Below are 23,660 nucleotides of genomic sequence, written 5' to 3' on the forward strand. Positions count from 1 at the left end.
ATATAAAACTCTCTGCACTGTTTACATCTTTTTAATACTAAGTCACTAAAAATAAAGTAAAGTAGATACAATTTGAAAGCAACTTTGGTCATTGCTCTATATTCATCCAGGTTTTGGACTTTAGACTTTTTAAACTCTTTATCCAACACAACCCACTCACTTGTCCACTGTTTATCTACATGTCCAGTATGTTGCAAAAACACACACACACGTTCTCCAAAACCTGGAGGAATAAATTCATATGCAAGTTTCAGCTGAAAAAACACACGGTCACACTGCAAAGAATAATGTCAATATTGACTTTTAATTCAATATTTTCAATAGTAAAGTGTGAATACATTTAAATGGAAATTACATAAAGGCACTATATTATCACTTAACAACATAAACAGTGCAAGAACATAGTAAGGTGTACTGTAGAGACTTTGTCTTGTCATATGAAAGTAAAAATACATTACAGTTAATCATTTTTTTTTTTTTTTAGGATACATTTTTGGGCATTTCTGCTTTTAAAAGATACACAGGAGAGAGAGGGTATGACATGCAGCAAAGGGCCCTGTGGCGGACCAAACCAAAGTCACCATGGTGATGACTCGGCCTAAAGTACCGGCTCTACCCGGTGACCCCCCAGGGCACTTTATTCACTTTCTCACTGAGTTAGATAAGAAGATCAATACCACATCTCAGCCTTAAAAAGGACATATTATAAATTTGCATGTTTTATGTCACATCTACAATATTATAATGCAGGATTTTCATGTTAAACGTGGCCAAAACAAATATCAAGATGTTTCTCAAATAATGAGAAACATATTTTAGAGAAATCCGTGTGAGCCAAAACGTTCAGATTTCCAACCGGTTGTGTAGCATTTGGTTTAGAAGCCTCTATTGGTGATATTTCACAGTACAAAGTCCTGCTATATACTTTACGTGTTACCCAGGTATACGCAGTATACCCACTAAGAAAGCTCCAGGATTTCCATATACCCACTTACAAATGCCCAATGACACGCAACAACATACTTTCCATTATATTTTTAATATATATAGAATTGTCATCTGTGTTTTTCTTCTTCACATCGGCTAAATAAAGGTATTTCCACCGTCAGTTGGTGCATAAAAGTGTATACGAATACAGAAAATGAAGTCGTTCATGCTCAAAACTTTCCTGGGGGATGACACCCAGACCAACCACTAGGATATCCCCCCCCCCCCAAAGGCAAATTATGGCCAATATATAAACATACAGTACAGCATACCCACTACAATACATTAGACTACACCACTTGTTGCAGTAGCTCAAGCTTCAACTAGTGAAACAAATACAAACACAAAATACAAGTTTGAACCTAAAAATTCTATATAAGAGTTGCCCTTTAACCATTCTTTTAAATACAGAAGCAACCAATGGTTTGTCTAAAGAGAAAACAAATGTAATAAAACACAATATAAAATAATAATACAAGTACCTTTTGCAAAATAACCTCGTTGACTTTTTGACAATATCATCATCGTCAAGCAACTTTGTAATTTGGTCTGAATACAAAAATACAAGACTTACAAGAGCATCATCATGTTGACCTGGTCCTCTCTGCTCTACACACCTCTGGAACAGGAATACTGTACAAGTCTTACACACAGTTACACAATCAACTAGAACTGCAAGACTAAATCAATGAGCCTATTATTTGTGATATGAAGCTCAGCGCAAACTCTTTCAGGAAGATGTCATTAACCCAATCACTACCTACTCATTCTTAAATCAAATCAGCTGTTTAGAAGTGACACTTTCAGTTAAACCAATCAGACTTGGCCATGAAATTCAAGGGCCAATCACAGCCTTTCAACTCTGCTCAATTACAGTTGTAAAATAAATATGTTTGCATATCTGCAAACGAAGTCTCTCCTGATTGAAATGACACAAGCATAAAAAATAACTGAAAACTAAATAAATGTTTCCAGCAACACAGACATTAACAATGCATTTCTTCTATCATTAATGGATGAAGTTCATTTGGCTCTGGAGTTGAACCTGCAGGAAAAAAGACAAAACAATATTAAAGAAATTAAATGAAACTTTCTTGTTCATATTCAGGCTGCACAATCACTGCTAACACATCATTTATTTTTGGTGTCTGATCTACACAGATCTGCCCCAAAATGCATTCTTTTCTGTTTGGAAATAAAGTTCATGTTAATGCACAAACATGAACCAGAATAGCAGGTGCACTTAGAGACGCCTACTGCTTTGTGTGTGTCGCTGGGTGATTAGAATAGAGTCCTACATCAAAGAACAAAAATGTGTAAGCAGAATTATTCCACAAAGGCAGTTTTACCAGTTTAGTTTAGTTTGTAGTCTAATTTCTCCTCTAACATAATTATTTCTGCATATTTTTTTCTAGATAACCAACATATTTAAGTTGTTAAATAAGAGGACATCTTTAACTATTTAAAGGTCCGATGACAAAGTGCTCTTTGGATGCTTTTGTATAGACCTTAGTGGTCCCCTAATACTGTATCTGAAGTCTCTTTTATATAGACCTTAGTGGTCCCCTAATACTGTATCTGAAGTCTCTTTTATATAGACCTTAGTGGTCCCCTAATACTGTATCTGAAGTCTCTTTTATATAGACCTTAGTGGTCCCCTAATACTGTATCTGAAGTCTCTTTTATATAGACCTTAGTGGTCCCCTAATACTGTATCTGAAGTCTCTTTTATATAGATCTTAGTGGTCCCCTAATACTGTATCTGAAGTCTCTTTTATATAGACCTTAGTGGTCCCCTAATACTGTATCTGAAGTCTCTTTTATATAGACCTTAGTGGTCCCCTAATACTGTATCTGAAGTCTCTTTTATATAGATCTTAGTGGTCCCCTAATACTGTATCTGAAGTCTCTTTTATATAGACCTTAGTGGTCCCCTAATACTGTATCTGAAGTCTCTTTTATATAGACCTTAGTGGTCCCCTAATTCTGTATCTGAAGTCTCTTTTACATAGACCTTAGTGGTCCCCTAATACTGTATCTGAAGTCTCTTTTATATAGACCTTAGTGGTCCCCTAATACTGTATCTGAAGTCTTTTATATAGACCTTAGTGGTCCCCTAATACTGTATCTGAAGTCTCTTTTATATAGACCTTAGTGGTCCCCTAATACTGTATCTGAAGTCTCTTATATAGACCTTAGTGGTCCCCTAATACTGTATCTGAAGTCTCTTTTATATAGACCTTAGTGGTCCCCTAATTCTGTATCTGAAGTCTCTTTTATATAGACCTTAGTGGTCCCCTAATACCTGTATCTGAAGTCTCTTTTAGATAGACCTTAGTGGTCCCCTAATACTGTATCTGAAGTCTCTTTTATATAGGCCTTAGTGGGCCCTAATACTGTATCTGAAGTCTCTTTTATATAGACCTTAGTGGTCCCCTAATACTGTATCTGAAGTCTCTTTTATATAGACCTTAGAGGTCCCCTTATACTGTATCTGAAGTCTCTTTTATATAGACCTTAGTGGTCCCCTAATACTGTATCTGAAGTCTCTTTTATATAGACCTTAGTGGTCCCCTAATACTGTATCTGAAGTCTCTTTTATATAGACCTTAGTGGTCCCCTTATACTGTATCTGAAGTCTCTTTTATATAGACCTTAGTGGTCCCCTTATACTGTATCTGAAGTCTCTTTTATATAGACCTTAGTGGTCCCCTAATACTGTATCTGAAGTCTCTTTTATATAGACCTTAGTGGTCCCCTAATACTGTATCTGAAGTCTCTTTTATATAGACCTTAGTGGTCCCCTAATACTGTATCTGAAGTCTCTTTTATATAGACCTTAGTGGTCCCCTTATACTGTATCTGATGTCTCTTTCCCGAAATTAGCCACTAGAGCCAGTCCCACAATGAGCTTTCCTTAAGATGTCTCTTTTATATAGACCTTAGTGGTCCCCTAATACTGTATCTGAAGTCTCTTATATAGACCTTAGTGGTCCCCTAATACTGTATCTGAAGTCTCTTTTATATAGACCTTAGTGGTCCCCTTATACTGTATCTGAAGTCTCTTTTATATAGACCTTAGTGGTCCCCTTATACTGTATCTGAAGTCTCTTTTATATAGACCTTAGTGGTCCCCTAATACTGTATCTGAAGTCTCTTTTATATAGACCTTAGTGGTCCCCTAATACTGTATCTGAAGTCTCTTTTATATAGACCTTAGTGGTCCCCTAATACTGTATCTGAAGTCTCTTTTATATAGACCTTAGTGGTCCCCTTATACTGTATCTGATGTCTCTTTCCTGAAATTAGCCACTAGAGCCAGTCCCACAATGAGCTTTCCTTAAGATGTGCCATTTCTGTGTCTGTAGCTATTGAGGAGGAGAAAGGGGGGGCAAGGACCAACTGCCACTTTTCTTGTTTGAAAGCCATGATGTCTCTCTCTCTCATGGGTGGGCCAAATTCTCTGGGCGGGCAAAGCAGAGAAAGGGAAGGTAACCTTCCAGAACAGCTCATCTGAGCTTTCATTTTCTCAAAGGCAGAGCAGGATACCCAGGGCTCGGTTTACACCTATCACCATTTCAAGCCAATTGGGGACCATAGGCAGGCTGGGGGAACTCATATTAATGTTTAAAAACCTCATAAAGGGAAATTTTCATGCCATGGGACCTTTAATGAAAGTACTCACCAACAACAAGCTTAATGTGGAATTGTTTATGTTTATGAATTAATGGAAAACTACATCTGTAGACTCCACTGTCAGCCCTCGTCGTATTTCTGATGATTATGGAGGCGTTGCCTTGTTTCAGTTCATCTTCAACACAAGAGACTCGACCTTTGAACTGTTCATTCTGATCTGGAAGCTCGCCTTTATCATACAGGAACACCTCCATCTGACTTTCATCATTCTGAGACATTTTCTTCCAGCTAAACTGTGTTGACCGAATGTCCTTGGGCCAGAGGGAACAGGGTAAAGTAACATCATCGCCTTCTTCCACTTTGATGAGTTTTGCCTCTGGAAGATAAAACACATGTATTAATCAGTTTTTGTACATACGCTTCAGTAAATCTATTCAATCATTTTAAGACTAGAATAAAATGATCTTGAGTACATTATAACATCCTGTCGTATGAATTTAAGCAGTCCCATCTTTTCACTCTCTGCTTCACACATATGGCTGTTATACTAGAGGCCAGAGTTCAAATTAACATTAAAAACTATGTATAAATGTGGCCAATTAGCTCAGTTGGTAGAGCAGGTGCACATGTAGAGGTTTAATCCTCGATGCAGAAGGTCCAGGGTTTGAATCCGACCTGTGACGGTTTTCCTCCTTGTCTTCCCCCCCCTTTCATATCTCAGCTTTCCCATCAAATAAAGGCAGAAATGCCCCAAAAAACAGCTATGGATAAAAGTTTACATTTTGGCTTGTTATTTTTTAAAACAAAAACAAAACATCAGGCAGTGTGCACACTCAGATTTAATCTACTACAGACTGCTGATATTTCATTAAGAAATGTGATGCAACCCTGCTGCTTCCTGCTACGTCCATCCATGCTCTGCTGTGCCGCGCTACATCCTGTAACACCCTGCAGCACCCTGATATGACATGAACTACGACGACTACCATTTGAAGTCACTGTTCCATTATCTTTAAAGTGACTATTATCGCCACTGTTCATCACATTCCCTACCGGTACCGTCAGACACCGCCTAACAAGAGCCTGGGTCTGTCCCAGGTTTCTTCCTAAAAGGGAGTTTTTCCTCGCCGCTGTCGCACTGCTTGCTCTTGAGGGAATTATTAGAATTGTTGGGGCTTTGTAAATTATAGAGTGTGGTCTAGACCTACTCTATCTGTAAAGTGTCTCGAGATCACTCTTGTTATGATTTGATACCATAAATAAAATTGAATTGAAATTGAATTGAAACTGACACCATCGATGAGTTCAATGTTTTCATCATGTTTGTTCAGATGCAGCAGCTAGATAACAAGGTGGAGACCAGGCTCCAGTCCTTAAATGAGAGGACATCTTTAACTGGTTCATCAAAGTACTCACCAACAACAAGAAGCTCAATGTAGAATATTTGAGGTTTCTGAAGATCTCGATAAATAATACATCTGTATTTTCCACTGTCAGCTCTCGTCATATTTCTGATGATTATGGAGGCGTTGCCTTGTTCCAGTTCATCTGGAAAATGTGAGACTCGACCTTTGAACTTCTCACTCTGACCTGGACGCTCGTCACTGTAAAGATCACCATTATCATACAGGAACACCTGATCATCACGAGGTTTCTTCCAGTTAAACTGTGTTGCCCGAATGTCCTCGTTGGGCGAGAGGTGACAGGGTAAAGTAACATCACTGCCTTCTTCCACTGTGATGAGTTTTGGCTCTGGAAGATAAAAACATGTATTAATCAGAATGTTTACATGCAGAGTCATCACTTAGTAATTATTAAGGCAGAAAAAAATTGTATCAGAATTATTTCACAAAGGCAGTTTTACAGGCAATTTAGTTTGTAGTCTAATTTCTCCTACATAATTATATCTGCATATTTTCAACATAACCAACATATTTGAAATATTTTGTACTGCATTATATAATTTACATACCCTTCATTATATATATTCAACAATTTTAAGACTAGAATAAAATGATCTTGAGTACATTATAACATCCTGTCGTATGAATTTAAGCAGTCCCATCTTTTCACTCTCGGCTTCACACATATGGCTGTTATACTAGAGGCCAGAGTTCAAACAAACATTAAAAACTATGCATAAAAGTAAAGTTATCTTTTTGTTGGTTACTTTTGAAAACAAAACCAAAATGCAGATGCATCTATCAGCAACATCAGGCAGTGTGCACACTCAGATTTAATCTACTACAGACTGCTGATATTTCATTAAGAAATGTGAAACTGACACCATCGATGAGTTCAAACTTTTCATCATGTTTGTTCAGATGCAGCAGCTAGATAACAAGGTGGAGACCAGGCTCCAGTCCTTAAATGAGAGGACATCTTTAACTGGTTCATCAAAGTACTCACCAACATCAAGCTTAATGTAGAACGTTTGAGGTCTCTGAATTGATGGAAAACTACATCTGTAGACTCCTCTGTCATCCCACGTCATATTTCTGATGATTATGGAGGCGTTCCCTTGTTCCAGTTCATCTGGAAAATGTGAGACTCGACCTTGGAACTGTTCACTCTGATCTGGACGCTCACCATTATCATACAGGAACACCTCCAGATCATCATAAGGTTTCTGGGAAACGTTCTTCCAGATAAACTTTGTTAACCGAAGGTCCTCCTTGGGCCAGAGTGAACAGGGTAAAGTAACATCACTGCCTTCTCTCACTGTGATGTCTTTTGGCTCTGGAAGATAAAAACATGTATTAATCAATATGTTTACATGCTGAGTCATCAGTTAGTAATTATTAAGGCAGAAAAAAATTGTAAGCAAAATTATTCCACAAAGGCAATTTTACAAGCAATTTAGTTTGTAGTCTAATTTCTCCTACATAATTATATCTGCATATTTTTGTAAACATAAACATATTTGAACTATATTTAAGCTTGTACTGCATTATATAATTTACATACCCTTCATTACATATATTTAATCATTTTAAGACTAGAATAAAATGATCTTGAGTACATTATAACATCCTGTTGTATGAATTGAAGTAGTCCCGTTTTTTCACTCTCGGCTTCACACATATGGCTGTAAAACTAGAGGCCAGAGTTCAGACAAATATTAAAAACTATGCATGTAAAGTTAACTTTTTGGTTGGTTACTTTCAAAAACAAAACCAAAATGCAGATGTATCTCTCAGCAACATCAGGCAGTGTGCACACTCAGATTTAATCTACTACAGACTGCTGATATTTCATTAAGAAATGTGAAACTGACACCATCGATGAGTTCCAAGTTTTCATCATGTTTGTTCAGATGCAGCAGCTAGATAACAAGGTGGAGACCAGGCTCCAGTCCTTAAATGAGAGGACATCTTTAACTGGTTCATCAAAGTACTCACCAACTACAAGATTAATGTAGATTTTTTGAGGTTTCTGAAGATCTCGATAAATAATACATCTGTAGACTCCACTGTCAGCCCACGTTGTATTTCTGATGGTTATGGAGGCGTTGCCTTGTTTCAGTTTATCTGTAAAATATGAGATTCGACCTTTGAACTGCTCACTCTGACCTGGACGCTCGTCACTGTAAAGATCACCTTTATCGTACAGGAACACATTCTGAACACCATCAGTTTTCTGAGGAAGTTTCAGCCAGAAAAATAATTTTGACCGAATGTCCTTGGTGCTGAGGGAACAGGGTAAAGTAACATCACTGCCTTCTTTCACTGTGATGACTTTTCGCCCTGGAAGATAAAAACATGTATTAATCAATATGATTACATGCAGAGTCATCAATGTAATTTGTAATTATTAAGGCAGAACATTTTTTAGAAGCAGATATATTCCACAAAGGCAGTTTTACAAGAAGTTTAGTTTGTAGTCTAATTTTTTTCTCCATAATTATTTCTCCATATTTTTTAAACACAACATATTCTAATCGTTTAAGCTTGTAGTGTATTATATTATTTACATACCTTACATCAAATATAATAAATCATTTTAAGAATAATGAATTAAGAATCAAATAAAATGATCTCAACTACATTATAACATCATATAACAGTTTTATTAATGAAAATCTAACTGACTTGATCCGACACTGATGTAAATACCAACACAATGATTAATGACTGAAGATAAAACAACTGCAAAGACTCTAAACATGAGATTCATATACATAATCTGTTGTGTTGTCTGCTCATCATGCATATGTTGATACAATTCATTATTTGAACTTACCTTTATTCCGATTTAATATGATGTAACCCTTGTATACAAGCACAGCTAGAACAGCCAGAACACCAGCAACAAGCAGAAAAACAATGCCGAGAACTAAAACAACAATGAGTAGAGTGGAGAACCCTGAAACAGAAGATAAAAAGTTAATGTAAGACTCAGAATGTAACACCGATCATATCCAGCAGATTGGACATCTCAGTCTACACAAAGAGAACTACTGAAGGTTGGAATGTTCCTGAAACCTGAAATCTATAACCCTGCAGATAAAAATCAGTGGTGGCATGAATGCATAGGCGTGATTCATAATCAAAACTGGCCAGTGCAACCCCCAAAAAACTATCATAATTTCCATTACATAAATACAGTAAAGACATTTGGACCATAACTTGAGGCAGGAAAAGCACTATATAGTTGCAGAAAAATTTACCAGAAGGCTGAAAATGAAGTGTGTGATATGCTGAAAATTTATTATTATTACTATTTTTTATTACTATTTTTCAAACACTAAAAGTGGTACATGCACAAGATCAACTGGCCACAATATACTATGTAATTATAGCCTAAATCCCCCCCTCCATATATCTCAGACCTGTCTGAACACTTTGTACTCCTCAGCTGTAATTGTAACTGTCCCAGCATTCAGACTCAGCACCATGGGGGCCAGAGCCTTCAGCTGCTCTGCCCCACGTCTTCCTCCTCACATTCCATCCTCCTTGATTTTACTATATTTGTTGCACATTAAATGTTTTTATTTATGTTTATTAAGGTGTCTGTGGGTGTCTTGATTGTCTTGATATTATCATTATTATTGTTATTAATACTCAGTGGCGCAAAAAGTGGGTATGCACTATATGCGGCGCAGCACCGTGGGGGCGCCAAAGCGATGGTAAAAAAAAAAAAAAAAGTAAAAAATATTTGTTTTGGTGTTTTCTATATGTAGCTGCTTTTGTGCGTTTATAAATCATTTCTGCATTTCCTCAATGTTATTATATAACATTGTAGAGGACTAACAGGCTTGAGTAAGCGCCCTGTCTCATAAGATTCCATCATAGATGAGAAGAGGGAGCGGGGGGCGCTCCCATTTATATATGTCAATGGGCGCTCCCTACTATGGCCACGCACAGACCCGGGCTATGGCGTGGCCATAGTAGGATTCGTAATATCGCGAGCGGGGGCGCCAGGTACAGTAGTGAGTTGTCGTCTAGATTTTGTGTTACCATTAGCTGTCAGACATACAGGCTAGGCTTATAGTTACATCTGTTGGGTGACATGGAATCTCTCTTTCTCTCTCTCTCTCTCTCTGCTAAGTGGCTCACCATATTTGTACTTTTTAAAATCCAAAAAAACAGCAGCACAACCTTACTGCAAAATATTTGTCTTATCTAATGCCATCACTAGGCTGATTTAAGAATTGAACTGAGGCTGCTATATTTAATAGTGAGTTCATTTCATTCAGGTGTGAGGATGGGTGGATCAGGAAAGACAGGGGAAGGCAACGGGTAGGTCTAACATTAGGTGGAAGTGTAGGGGGAGCCACTTGATACCAACAGATTCATTTCTTAATATTATGGAAAAACTAATATGGAAAATCTATTACATAATGTTAGATTGACAATATGTCTTAGTGGAGAAGAACACAGGCAAGGAGTGAATGAGACAGACATGAGGTCGGCGATGGCATCACGTAGAGATGAGCCCAGTGATGACATCAGGTAGGAGTTCTATTAGTTAGACCACACAACACTAAATGTCCAGTATGGTGAAGTTCTGTTGACCAACCTATTCACTGTGTCCTTTTTGGGGAAAAAATAGTGCAGACAGAGAAGGAAAATATAACAATTAGCCTATGTCAGACAACGGGGACGTAATAAGTAAACATATCAGAACGGGGGGCACACTTATTTATTTATTTATATGTTTTTTGTGGGGGCCCAAAATTGTTGCTGCATACCCCTTTTAGTGGTGGTATAGACTGGTGCAGGTACCTCAGGCTCGTTTACATTCCTCGTTTCCGAGCCCCTAAAACAGAAACATTTGCCCCCGTTTTGTTTGAAAACTCTGGGGTTACTTTGTAGTCTGGATGGGCACTTTTATTTTTTGTAATTTCACCTTTATTTATTCAGTAGATTGAGAACAATTTTTCATTTGCAACAACAACCTTTAAAATTCACACAGATACAATTGCCAAGCTGCCTAGTACAACCACAGTCTGATCTCCTGGCCACTGGGTTAAAGATTTTTCACTTCTCCCCCAGTTTTTAGTCTGCCTGATCTGGGGATTGAACCAGCAACGTCCCGAACACAAGCTCTCTTCTCTAACCGTTAGGCCACCACTGCCCCACAAACAGATACCTTTGGAAAAATCTTTTCGAGTTAAATAGACAGAGATTAGTTCTGCTGAAACTCTTGTGAGGACAGAGATTGTGTTTGTCTCACACATTGGTAGGGTCTCCCAAGGAAAAGTGGTCTCAGGTGAGGGGCCAGACAAAGAATGGTTCAAAAATCCTATGAGTGACCGAGGTAGAGATGGACTGACCCTGCCCGGAGGAAGCCCGGGGCCCCCGTCTGGAGCCAGGCCCAGATTGCGGGCTCGTCAGCGAGCGTCTGGTGGCCGGGTTTGCCACGGTGCCCGGTCAGGCACAGCCCGAAAAAGCTACATGGCTCCCATCTCTCCAGCCCATGGGCCCACCACCTGTGGGAGGAACCGCTGGGGTCGGGTGCACTGCCACATGGGTGGCAGTGAAGGTCAGGGGCCTCGATGGACCTGACCCGGGCAGCAGACGCTGGCTCTGGGGACGTGGAACGTCACCTCTCTGTGGGGGAAGTAGCCGGAACTGGTGCGGGAGGTGGAGCGCTACCGGTTAGATCTGGTGGGGCTTACCTCTACGCACAGTCTCGGTTCTGGAAGCATACTCCTGGATAAGGGTTGGACTCTTTTCTTCTCCGGTATTGCCCAGGGTGAGAGGCACCGGGCGGGTGTGGGGATACTCACAAGCCCCTGGCTGAGCGCCGCTACGTTGGAGTTTACCCCGGTGGACGAGAGGGTCGCCTCCCTACGCCTGCGGGTTGTGGGGGGGAAAACTCTGACTGTTGTTTGTGCATATGCACCAAACAAGAGTTCGGAGTATTCGGCCTTCTTGGAGACCTTGACTGGAGTCCTGCATGGGGCTCCAGTGGGGGACTCCATTGTTCTGCTGGGGGACTTCAAAGCGCATGTGGGCAATGATGGAGACACATGGAGAGGTGTGATTGGGAGGAACAGCCTCCCTGATCTAAACCAGAGTGGTTGTTTGTTGTTGGACTTCTGTGCTAGTCATGGATTGTCTATAACAAACACCATGTTCGAACATAGGGATGCTCATAAGTGTACTTGGTACCAGAGCACCCTAGGCCAAAGGTAAATGATCGATTTTATAATCGTTTCATCTGATCTGAGGCCGTATGTTTTGGACACTTTCCGGGTGAAGAGAGGGCGGAGCTGTCAACCGATCACCATCGTGGTGGTGAGTTGGGTCAGGGGGTGGGGAAGACTCTGGACAGACCTGGTAAGCCCAAAACGGGTAGTGCGGGGTAATAAATGGAGGAACGTCTGGAGGAGGCCCTGTCCGACAGACTTTTACCTTACACCTCCGGCGGAGCTTTTCGTGCATCCCTGTGGAGGCTGGGGGCATTGAACCCGAGTGGACAATGTTCAAAGTTTCCATTGCTGAAGCTGCGGCAAGGAGCTGTGGTCTTACGGTCTTAGGTGCCTCAAGGGGCGGTAACCCACGAACACCGTGGTGGACACCGGTGGTCAGGGAAGCCGTCCGAATGAAGAAGGAGTCTTTCCGGGATGTGTTATCCGAGAGGACTCCGGAGGCAGTTGCTGCTCTTTGCAGATGATGTGGTCCTGATGGCATCATCGGTCTGTGACCTTCAGCACTCACTGGATCGGTTCGCAGCCGAGTGTGAAGCGGCTGGGATGAGGATCAGCACCTCTAAATCTGAGGCCATGGTTCTTAGCAGCAAACCGATGAAGTGCCTACTCCAGGTAGGGAATGAGTCCTTACCCCAAGTGAAGGAGTTCAAGTACCTTGGGGTTTTGTTCGCGAGTGAGGGGACAATGGAGCGGGAGATTGGTCGGAGAATCGGCGCAGCGGGTGCGGTATTACATTCAATTTATTGCACCGTTGTGATGAAAAGAGAGCTGAGCCAGAAGGCAAAGCTCTCGATCTACCGGTCAGTTTTCGTTCCTACCCTCACCTATGGTCATGAAGGCTGGGTCATGACCGAAAGAACGAGATCCAGGGTACAAGCGGCCGAAATGGGTTTCCTTAGGAGGGTGGCTGGCGTCTCCCTTAGAGATAGGGTGAGAAGCTCAGTCATCCATGAGGAGCTCGGAGTAGAGCCGCTGCTCCTTCGCGTCGAAAGGAGCCAGTTGAGGTGGTTCGGGCATCTGGTAAGGATGCCCCCTGGGCGCCTCCCTATGGAGGTGTTCCAGGCACGTCCAGCTGGGAGGAGGCCTCGGGGAAGACCCAGGACTCGGTGGAGGGATTATATCTCCATCCTGGCCTGGGAACGCCTCAGGATCCCCCAGTCGGAGCTGGTTAATGTGGCTTGGGAAGGGGAAGTTTGGGGTCCCCTGCTGGAGCTGCTCCCCCCGCGACCCATCACCGGATAAGCGGACGAAGATGGATGGATGGATGGATGGACTTTCAATCAGGATTTAGAAAGCATTATAGCACAGAGACGGCACTGGTGAAAATTACTAACGACCTTCTAACTGCTGCAGACAAAGACTTCTCTCCATTCTTGTTCTACTAGATCTTAGTGCTGCATTTGACACTATTGACCATACAATCCTGTTACAGAGGTTGGAACACTTAGTTGGCATTAAAGGAATTGCTCTAAGCTGGTTTAAGTCCTATTTCTCTGATCGATCTCAATTTGTTAATGTTAACGATAAATCCTCCAAGTACGCTAAAGTTAGCCATGGCGTTCCACAAGGCTCAATGCTTGGACCAATTCTATTCTCCTTATATATGCTTCCTCTTGGTAATATTATTAGGAAACACTCAATTAACCTTCACTGTTATGCGGATGACTCCCAATTATACTTGTCAATCAAACCAGACGAAACCAGTCAGCTAGATAAACTTCAAGCATGCATTAAAGATATAAAATCCTGGATGACCTATAATTTTCTGATGTTAAACTCTAACAAAACTGAAGTTATTGTGCTGGGCCCTAAACACCTCAGAACCTCATTATCTAAAGACATAGCTACTCTGGATGGTATTGCCCTGGCCTCCAGCACTACTGTCAGAAATCTAGGGGCTATTTTTGATAAGGATATATCCTTTAACGCCCATCTAAAACAAACCTTAAGAACAGCCTTTTTCCATCTTCGTAACATTGCCAAAATTAGGAATATCCTGTCTCAAAACAATGCTGAAAAACTAGTCCATGCATTCGTTCCTTCCAGGCTGGACTATTGTAATTCCCTACTGTCAGGTTGCTCAAATAAGTCCCTTCAGACTCTCCAGCTGATCCAGAATGCTGCAGCGCGTGTTCTCACAAGAACTAAGAAAAGAGATAATATTTCTCCTGTATTGGCTTCTCTGCATTGGCTTCCTGTAAAATCCAGGATTGAATTCAAAATCCTTCTCATGACCTACAAAGCTCTAAATGGTCAAGCACCATCATATCTAGAAGAGCTCCTAATACCTTATTGTCCCACTAGAGCACTGCGCTTCCAGAATGCAGAGTTACTTGTGGTACCTAGAGTCTCTAAAAGTAGAATGGGAGCCAGAGCCTTTAGTTATCAGGCTCCTCTCCTATGGAACCAGCTCCCAATCTGGGTTCGGGGGGCAGAAACTGTCACCGCATTTAAGAATGAACTTAAAACTCTCCTATTTGATAAAGCTTATAGTTTGGGAGTGAGGAGTTGCAGTGTCCACCTAACTTGCCCACCTGCTTCTCTTCATAATTGTTAGATTAATAATATATAACAAAAGTAGAGGGAGACAGGCCAACCCAGCCCGATCCGGCAGGGGAGAGTTTCAAGCCCGAACAGGCCACCTCTCCTTATGACCTGTCTCTCTTAGTTACGCTGTTATAGTTCTAGACTGCCGGGGGACTTCCTTCCTTTGACACACTGAGCTGCTCTCTCCTCTCCCTTTCTATTACCATTTGTGTGCATCCCATACCAGAAATGCTTGTTATTAATCCTAGTTTCTGGGGAGTTTACTCTCCGGAGTCCTTATGTTTTCTCCCCCAGCGTATTTCCTTGGAGAACGTTGGCACCAAGATCCTGGTTGCAGCTGTCGCCGTGGTCCTGCTGCACTCCCTGCTGAGCTCAGCGGTGCCCTGCAATGTCATGCTGCGTCCTGCTGAACCCTGCTACTTCTTGCTATGTCCATCCATGCTCTGCTGGGCCACGCTACATCCTGTAACGCCCTGCAGCGCCCTGATATGACATGAACTACTACGACTACCACTTGAAGTCACTGTTCCATTATTAATGTGACTATTATCGCCACTGTTCATCACATCCCCAACCGGCACCGTCAGACACCGCCTACCAAGAGCCTGGGTCTGTCCGAGGTTTCTTCCCAAAAGGGAGTTTTTCCTCGCCACTGTCGCACTGCTTGCTCTTGAGGGAATTACTGCAATTGTTGGGACTTTGTAAATTATAGAGTGTGGTCTCGACCAAATCTATCTGTAAAGTGTCTCGAGATAACTCGTGTTATGATTTGATACTATACATAAAATTGAATTGAACTGAATAGAATTTTGGCCAGTAACTGAATATAGGTGAATCTGATACAGGCCACACCCATTTCCACCTATAAAATTTTGCAGATAAATAACACATAAACAAAAGAATAAAAAAATTAAAGGAAGAAGGAAGAATCTCACCACTGATATACACAGAGGTCTCAGCATAAATCTCATGTTTGATTTTCTCCTGTGTGGCTACACAGCGATAGGTGCCGGTCTTGGTCACAGTAGTTTGAAGGGTGATGTAATAGCTGCCTCCTCTTTCTGAGGTCTGTGGTTTCTCAGCAGGAAGTGTGTTTCCAGCACTGTCCTGCAGCTCTACTTTAGGTTTTGGATTGCCATGAACTTCACACTGCAGCAGCGCCCAGAATGTTGTTAGTTCCTGTAATGTCACAGATGGTTTTGAAGCTGCACCTATGAACAAAGCAGAAAAAAAAGATCATATAAAACAATAAGACCATTAAAAATGGAAATGTTGATTACAGTGAGAGAGAAACACAGGGAGAAACAGAAAAGCACGCTATAAGCCTTAATTATACATTTTAATATTGTTGAACACTTAACTTTTTTCAGTAGGAGTCAGGTTCTGGTTTTGCTAAATTTGTTTTGTTCTATAACCATATACAAAGTTGTTATAATAATATGTTATAAAAATACTATTTATACTATTAAAGACTGCTGGAATTTCAGAGAATGAGCGAATATCTTCAACTGTTTAAAGGTCCGATAACATGGTGCTCTTTGGATGCTTTTATATAGACCTTAGTGGTCCCCTAATACTGTATCTGAAGTCTCTTTCCCAAAATTCAGCCTTGGTGCAGAATTACAGCCACTAGAGCCAGTCCCACAATGAGCTTTCCTTAGGATGTGCCATTTCTGTGTCTGTAGCTATTGAGGAGGAGAGAGGGAGGGGCAAGGTGGAGAGTGGGGGTGTGGCCTTAACCAACTGCCACTTTTCTCTTTTGAAAGCCATGATGTCTCTCTCTCATGGGTTGGCCAAATTCTCTGGGCGGGAAAAGCAGAGAAAGGGGAGGTAACCTTGCTTGTTATGACCTCATAACAAGCAGATTCCAGAACAGCCCATCTGAGCTTTCATTTTCTCAAAGGCAGAGCAGGATATCCAGGGCTCGGTTTACACCTATCACCATTTCTAGCCAATTGGGGACGATAGGCAGGATGGGGGAACTCATATTAATGTTAAAAAACCTCATAAAGTGAAATTTTCATGCCATGGGACCTTTAATGAAAGTACTCACCAACAACAAGCTCAATGGGGAATGTTTGAGGTGGCTGAAGACGAGGAAAATCACAGGTGTAGACTCCACTGTCAGATATCTGTGTATTCCTGATGATTATGGAGGTGTTGCCGTGTTTCAGTTCATCTTGAAAATGAGAGACTCGACCTTTGAACTCTTCACTCTGACCATCTAGACCGTTGTTGTAATGAATGCCTGCGTCATACATGAACACCTCCTTCAGACCATCATCTTTCTGAGCAACTTTCCTCCAGTCAAAGAAGAGTTTAAACTCAATGTTCTCCTTGGTGCTGAGAGAGCAGGGTAACACGACATCAGACCCTCCTTCCACTTTGATGACTGCTGGTCCTGAAAGATAAAATCATGTATTAATCACTATTTTTACATGTGTCAACAGAATGATTCCACAAGTTTTGAAAAGAGTTTAGTTAGTAATTTCTCCTCCTCCACAATTATTTTTAATACATGTACTGAATTTGTAGAATATATTTAAAATTTGGTTTTATTATGTATTTTACACAATGACACTGAAAAGATCAGCTGATTAATCATTAATTGAGTGACAAAACTATTTTGATCATTTCAGTCATTTTAGTAAAAACATGTTATGTTTCTAACTTCTCGAGTGTGAAGATTTATCTGCATTGAGTACTTAAAATTTTACTTTAAGTACCTTTTATTTTACTTTTACTCAAGTAACATTTTCAAAGCAGCACTTTTATTTGTAACAGTATTTTCACAGTGTGGTATTAGTACTTTTACTAAAGGATCTGAACACTTGTATGTTGTATGGATCAACTGATTCTGACTTTATGTCTGTGACATCCTCCGGATGTAAAACATTTCCTCATTTAGAGTTGTGATAAAGAGTTTTTGAGCAAGTGGAATCACGTGAAAAAATACATAAATCTTCTCTCCCCACATACACAACTCTCCTGTAGAAATGAACCTAAATAACAGTGGTGGAATGTAACTAAGTACAATTACTCAGCTGAAATGATTAGACCATTAAACACACAACTGTTTGGATCCTTTACCCTTTCTAAAATGGGCGGATTGTTCTGCATCAAATACTTTTACTTTAAGTACATTTCCCTGATGATACTTACATACTTTTATTTAAGTCATATTTTCAATGCAGGACTTCTGCTTGTAACATAGTATTTTTACAGTGTTTTTTAACTGAAGTGAATGATCTGAATACTTCTTCCACCACTGATGAATAATAACAAAAATAGGCATGTTTAGCACTTAAAATGGTTGAATGTGTCACCCTGCAGCAGATTCTGGGTAAATGCTAGATCAGATCTGCTAGACGTAGTTAGGTTCAGGCATGAGGAGTGGGGATTGGTTAGGGTTAGGGTAAGAATAACAGGGTAAGCCAATCAGAGGCAGAGTAAGGCAAAAAATAAGGCTGGCCACGAGGCACTTCCTGTGATGTCTAGCAGATCCGAACTAGCATCTACCCAGATTCTGAGCTCGGTGGTTTCCGGTTTCCTCCCTCACCCAAAAACTTAAAAAAACCTGAGGTCATCTGTGAGGAATATATACACGCACAACCATTTCTAGGGTTTACAAAGAATGGTCTGAAAAATGAAAATGAAACGGAGGGATATGACCTCCCACGATTTAACTGGTTGAGGTGTGTTAGGTTGTAAAAAGATAAAACTATGCTTATGTATTATGTTTTAAATAATAAATTGTATGCTGCAGTCAGGTTAGGAAAATAGGAATGAAAACTATTTGACTGAAAAGAATAGGTTCAGACTGACCTGATTATCACAATCACCACCTTTTGTCTCTGTAAACAAAAGGTAAAGACAGAGATTTTCTCTCCCCCTCTCTTCCTGTCTTTGGTTAAATTGATTAGGTTAAACCCAACTAAGAGAAACCTTTTGCAACACAGCATGAAATAACCTTCTGCTTCCTTCAGTCTCCACCCTCCTGGTGTTCTAGTCTGGGTTAGAACAAAGGAAATGCAAACTCTGTAAACTTGAGTAGAATCAGCACTACCATGATAATTGACCTTTGTCTGTGACCTGGAGTCAAGGTGTGTCCTTAACCTGAGAGACTTTTCAGTCAAGGAAACACCCACAATTCCATAGGGAATAAATGGGTGATCTTAAGAATGATTCAGGACTGTAATTATGTGACTCCACAAGAGAAGCATGAGAGCAGTCCGCTGTCAGCTGCAGTGTAACATTTGTGTTTTCTGTTGACTATCGTTTTTCATGTTGTTTTATTAAACCATCTTGCTTAATCTTTCAATCCGAACCTAGCCTCTCCTTCGTCCTCAGAAATCTAAGAACACGTCATTTAGTGAAATTCTAACAGGTGGTAGATATGGACTTGACTCCGATCAAGAATCAGGCTCCAGAGGAAGTATGTCTGGTTAACAGAGCTTTATTTTGAGTTGCATTTGTAGTTTGAGTTTGTGGTCTACAAGAAACAAAGATAAATACAATAAGAATATCAATTTAAGCTGCAGTATAATAATATCAGTGATAAATGAGCTATACTAATATTTATGAATGGTATAGGAATCAACAGTGGTTACTATAGTTACTAACTGAACAAAAGGCTGCAGCTTTAAACTAAAGTGCACAAATATTAGCTGTAACTGTTACCAACAGGCCACAGACATGAAGCGTTGAATAAATCACGAGGTCATTACATGCATATAACCTACAGAGCACAGTAACTGAATTTCACTTCACAATAACCTCCTCCACTATATTATAGAAGTTAACTTAACATACAAACACTCAAAGCACACACGAAGTGTGATATAAACATGCGTTATCACATATTAACGCCGATAATTAGCTAATTAGACTCTTTACGAGTGTGGCGTGGAGAAAGGAAAATAAGGCTTACATGACAACTGCTGCCATAACTTCGATCTAAATAGTTAAACTATACAGTTAAACTAACACATATATTGTACCTGTATGTGGTCACACAACAAACTCCTCACGAACGCACAAACCAGACAGAATGAAGAAAAGGAATAAGGAAAAAGTCCGCTGCCTCTCTAAAAATACATCAAAGCGCAGTGGCGCTCACTCAACCGACATCAGACTGGAGCAACGCCGTCCACCTGCAGGGGGTGTTGGCAGGCTTTCCAACAGAAAAACATCCAGTATGCTGCAGTCCTCTGGGCGAAAACGCAATGTTGATGCTAGAAGTCAAAGGAGAATGGGCCGACTGATTCCAGCTGATAGAAGATCAACTTTGACATAACCACACGTTACAACCGAGGTATGCAGCAAAGCATTTGTGAAGCCACAACATGAACAACCTTGAGGCGGATGGGCTACACCAGCAGAAGATCCCACCGGGTACCACTCATCACCACTAAAAATAGGAAAAAGGGGCTACAATTTGCACGGGCTCACCAAAATTGGACAGTTCAAGACTGTAAAAATGTTGCCTGGTCTGATGAGTCTCGATTTCTGTTGAGACATTCAGATGGTAGAGTCAGAATTTGGCGTAAACAGAATGAGAACATGGATCCGTCATGCCTTGTTACCATTGTGCAGGCTGGTGGTGGTGGTGGTGTAATGGTGTGGGGAGTCCGGATCGGGCCGAATTTTTCTGTCCGAGCCCGGCCTGCGTCCGACAGAGCAGTAACCGAACCCGGCCCGAGCCCGACAGGCATTAAGAAATTTGTGTCCGAGCCCGACTCGCGCCCGACACAGTTAAAATCAAATTTTTTCCTCATACTAATGACACATGTAGGCTACGTTTTTGTGTGGAAAGCTTTTATTAAACAACTGTAGGAAGGCATTCGGAAAAGTCAACAGATGAGGCATCAGCACACACGGGGCAACAAGCGCACGTTAATAAGCTGTTAAAATGTTCAATGTGTTAACCTTTCCTGCTTGCTTCTTTTCCGACTGTTCAGAAAATCAGGAGAAACTCGTTACCTCCAGGGCCGACGTTATAACATGAATATCGTCAGGGTTAATATCCTGTTTCTGGTGAGCAAATAACTGAACTTGGCTTTCAGTTTGGGGTTTATATCGGACACCGCAAACACTGTGTAGCTACAATAAAACTTAAACTTATTGCACCAACTCTGCTCCGTTTGCATACAACACGCCTGCTTCAGGTACCGTGGGACCCAATGGGCTCGGTTCGAGTATCCATGCCTTATGGGGAATGTTTTCTTGGCACACTTTAGGCCCCTTAGTACCAATTGGGCATCGTTTAAATGCCACAGCCTACCTTAGCATTGTTTCTGACCATGTCCTCCCTTTATGACCACCATGTACCCATCCTCTGATGGCTACTTCCAGCAGGATAATGCACCATGTCACAAAGCTCGAATCATTTCAAATTGGTTTCTTGACCATGATAATGAGTTCACTGTACTAAAATGGCCCCCACAGTCACCAGATCTCAACCCAATAGAACATCTTTGGGATGTGGTGGAACAGGAGCTTCATACCCTGGATGTGCATCCCACAAATCTCCATCAACTGCAAGATGCTCTCCTCTCAATATGGGCCAACATTTCTAAAGAATGCTTCCAGCACCTTGTTGAATCAATGCCATGAAGAATTAAGGCAGTTCTGAAGGCGAAAGGGGGTCAAACACAGTACTAGTAGGGTGTTCCTAATAATCCTTGCATTGAGTAGCCTATTTGAACTTTTGCTTTAAGTAGGCCTACCTTTTCTTTTACAGATTCTAAATTCGGGGGTTTCCGGTTTCCTCCCACCCAAAAACTAACTGAATGCCAAAACGAACTTTAAAAAGCACCGAGGTCATCTGTGAGGAACAATCAGATCAATAACTTGTGCTGTGAAGGGTTAGGGCGGGGGGGTGAAAATAACTTATTTGTCCCTCCACCTGCCTCTCAAAAGTCGAGCCCTTCTAAGTTCTTCTTCTAAGTTAGTAGAATAATTCTTACCGTTTTCATCACAAAGTGTTTTTGTGGTCAAACACAGAAGACACAAACACAGCAGATCCAGAAGAAGCTCCATAGTTGTCCAATGAATCGTTGGATCAGTTACTGTAACAAAGTCAGAGTTGGTTTTGATTTATACTTTCATTTTCATCTCACCTATATACAGGTGTCGCACCCAAGGCCTTCACAATGAAAGCTCCCAAAACACTCAAATCATTATTCATTATTGTCCCTGTCATTATTACAATTATGCTATTAGTAGCAGGAGTATAATTTTAATATCCCAAGCTTTATTATTGTCTTATGTGATATATGGCGTTTCTTTTCTCCATCTTCTACTTTGTTGCATCATCTCACTCGATGTGTTTCTGTCTCTGGAAAGGACTTTGTTCATGTGGCTTGGAAAGTGGAAAACTTGCATACAGTTACACTACTCTTTTTTGTCTAAAATAAACTGTTGCATCACAACCGTTTTCATGTCTTCTGAATATAAGCTGTGAGCAGTTTAAATAGAAAACTGATGTTACATGCCTTCAAAATATCAAATATTACAGTGACTTGTGTCTGCAGACAAAGGTTTTCCTAATTAGTCTTATTATAATATCTACATCATGAAATAAATGACTTAAAATATTTTACGATGAGTTTTAATAGTGACGTGTGTTTGCTGAGCCATTTTAAAAGGTGGAACACAATGCAGATTAAAGTTGGTTTTAGGACGGCAGAGATGCCACATTGTTGGAAATGGAAGCTAAAACAATTTAATTTAAATAACAACTTACCCCTAATAAAGAACAACCAGCGTCTGCAGCAGTGTAGCTTGAAGCTGAAGTTCTCAAACTGGGGTTCAGGGACACCAAAGGGTCCTTAGGGGGTAATCAGGGGGTCTCCTCCAAAATAAAAGCGCAATCTCACTGCAATACGTTGAACACTCAGCACTGTTTACACACACATGCACACACCTGGCACACACACACACCCTCTTTGTATGTGTACAACACCTGGTAGAAGAAAGCCTATCTGTTGCTACACGCCCACTACAATTCCTGTTTATCTGTAAGATAAGAACCAGACGAGGCCGGTTTAGCGATGACACTGATGCATACCGTGCCTGAGTCCAACCGAACCGTGTCCTGACCCACCTCTTTCAACCACGCCTGGGCGCGGTTTAGCATACCGAGTGATCACACCAGACTTTGTGCAAGGCTACTGCACTGCAACTTAAAAAAAAACATGCAAATACCTCACAATACAACAAATTAAGAAAATACATGCAGAGCTGCTAAGTACAGTACGAGTGTATACACCTATTTTCCACCCCTGCCCATTAAGCATATGCAGTATTGCATAGGTCACTGTCTTTTAAAGTTGTAAAATGAACTTTTAAAAATCCTCTAATGCTTTTTTTTTTTAATGATCCCAGTCAGTTCAACACAGATTTAAAGTTATATGTGAGCGGTAGAGAGTGAAGTCAGGACTCACTTGAGTTACCTGGGATGTTTTTCCCTGATTTGTCTTTTAAGTTAGAACCCAAAAGCATTATTAACATAAAACATTAGTTAGTGCTTGTGAAGTATTATCAACTTGACAAACCGTTAAGCAGACATTTTATTTTCCCGTTCATTGAGAAAACATCTTTAACTGTTTAATGAAAATACTCATCAACAACTCAATACATGTTTTATGTTGCTGCAGATCTAAAATATCTCAGGTATAGTTTCTGCTGTCAGCCACCTACGTATTTCTGATGATTACGGAGGTGTTGCCATGTTTCAGTTCATCTTGAAAATGAAGACTCAACCTTTGAACTGCTCACTCTCCTGATTTGCAGTTATTGTAATGACTGACTCTATCATACCTCCGTC

At 40.7% G+C, this 23,660-nt stretch overlaps 2 protein-coding genes across 3 annotated transcripts in view; both read right to left on the reverse strand.

Moving 5' to 3' along the window:
- Window positions 1-23,660, reverse strand: part of LOC120557668 — a 1,015,838-nt gene that overhangs the window by 120,275 nt on the left and 871,903 nt on the right. The gene's annotated exons all lie outside the window — the stretch shown is intronic.
- On the reverse strand, window positions 1,540-22,970 carry LOC120557122. The gene is made up of 10 exons (XM_039797154.1): window positions 22,902-22,970; window positions 22,578-22,635; window positions 16,884-17,231; window positions 15,766-16,041; window positions 8,862-8,988; window positions 8,025-8,311; window positions 7,033-7,362; window positions 6,157-6,375; window positions 4,673-4,783; window positions 1,540-2,032 (listed from the first exon to the last, which is right to left on the reverse strand). The coding sequence occupies exons 1-10, from the start codon at window positions 22,968-22,970 to the stop codon at window positions 1,974-1,976; spliced, it is 1,884 nt and encodes a 627-aa protein (XP_039653088.1). The 3' UTR covers window positions 1,540-1,973.

The sequence above is a fragment of the Perca fluviatilis genome, chromosome 4 (assembly GCF_010015445.1).
Source record: "Perca fluviatilis chromosome 4, GENO_Pfluv_1.0, whole genome shotgun sequence".
In the NCBI taxonomy this organism is placed as follows: domain Eukaryota; kingdom Metazoa; phylum Chordata; class Actinopteri; order Perciformes; family Percidae; genus Perca; species Perca fluviatilis.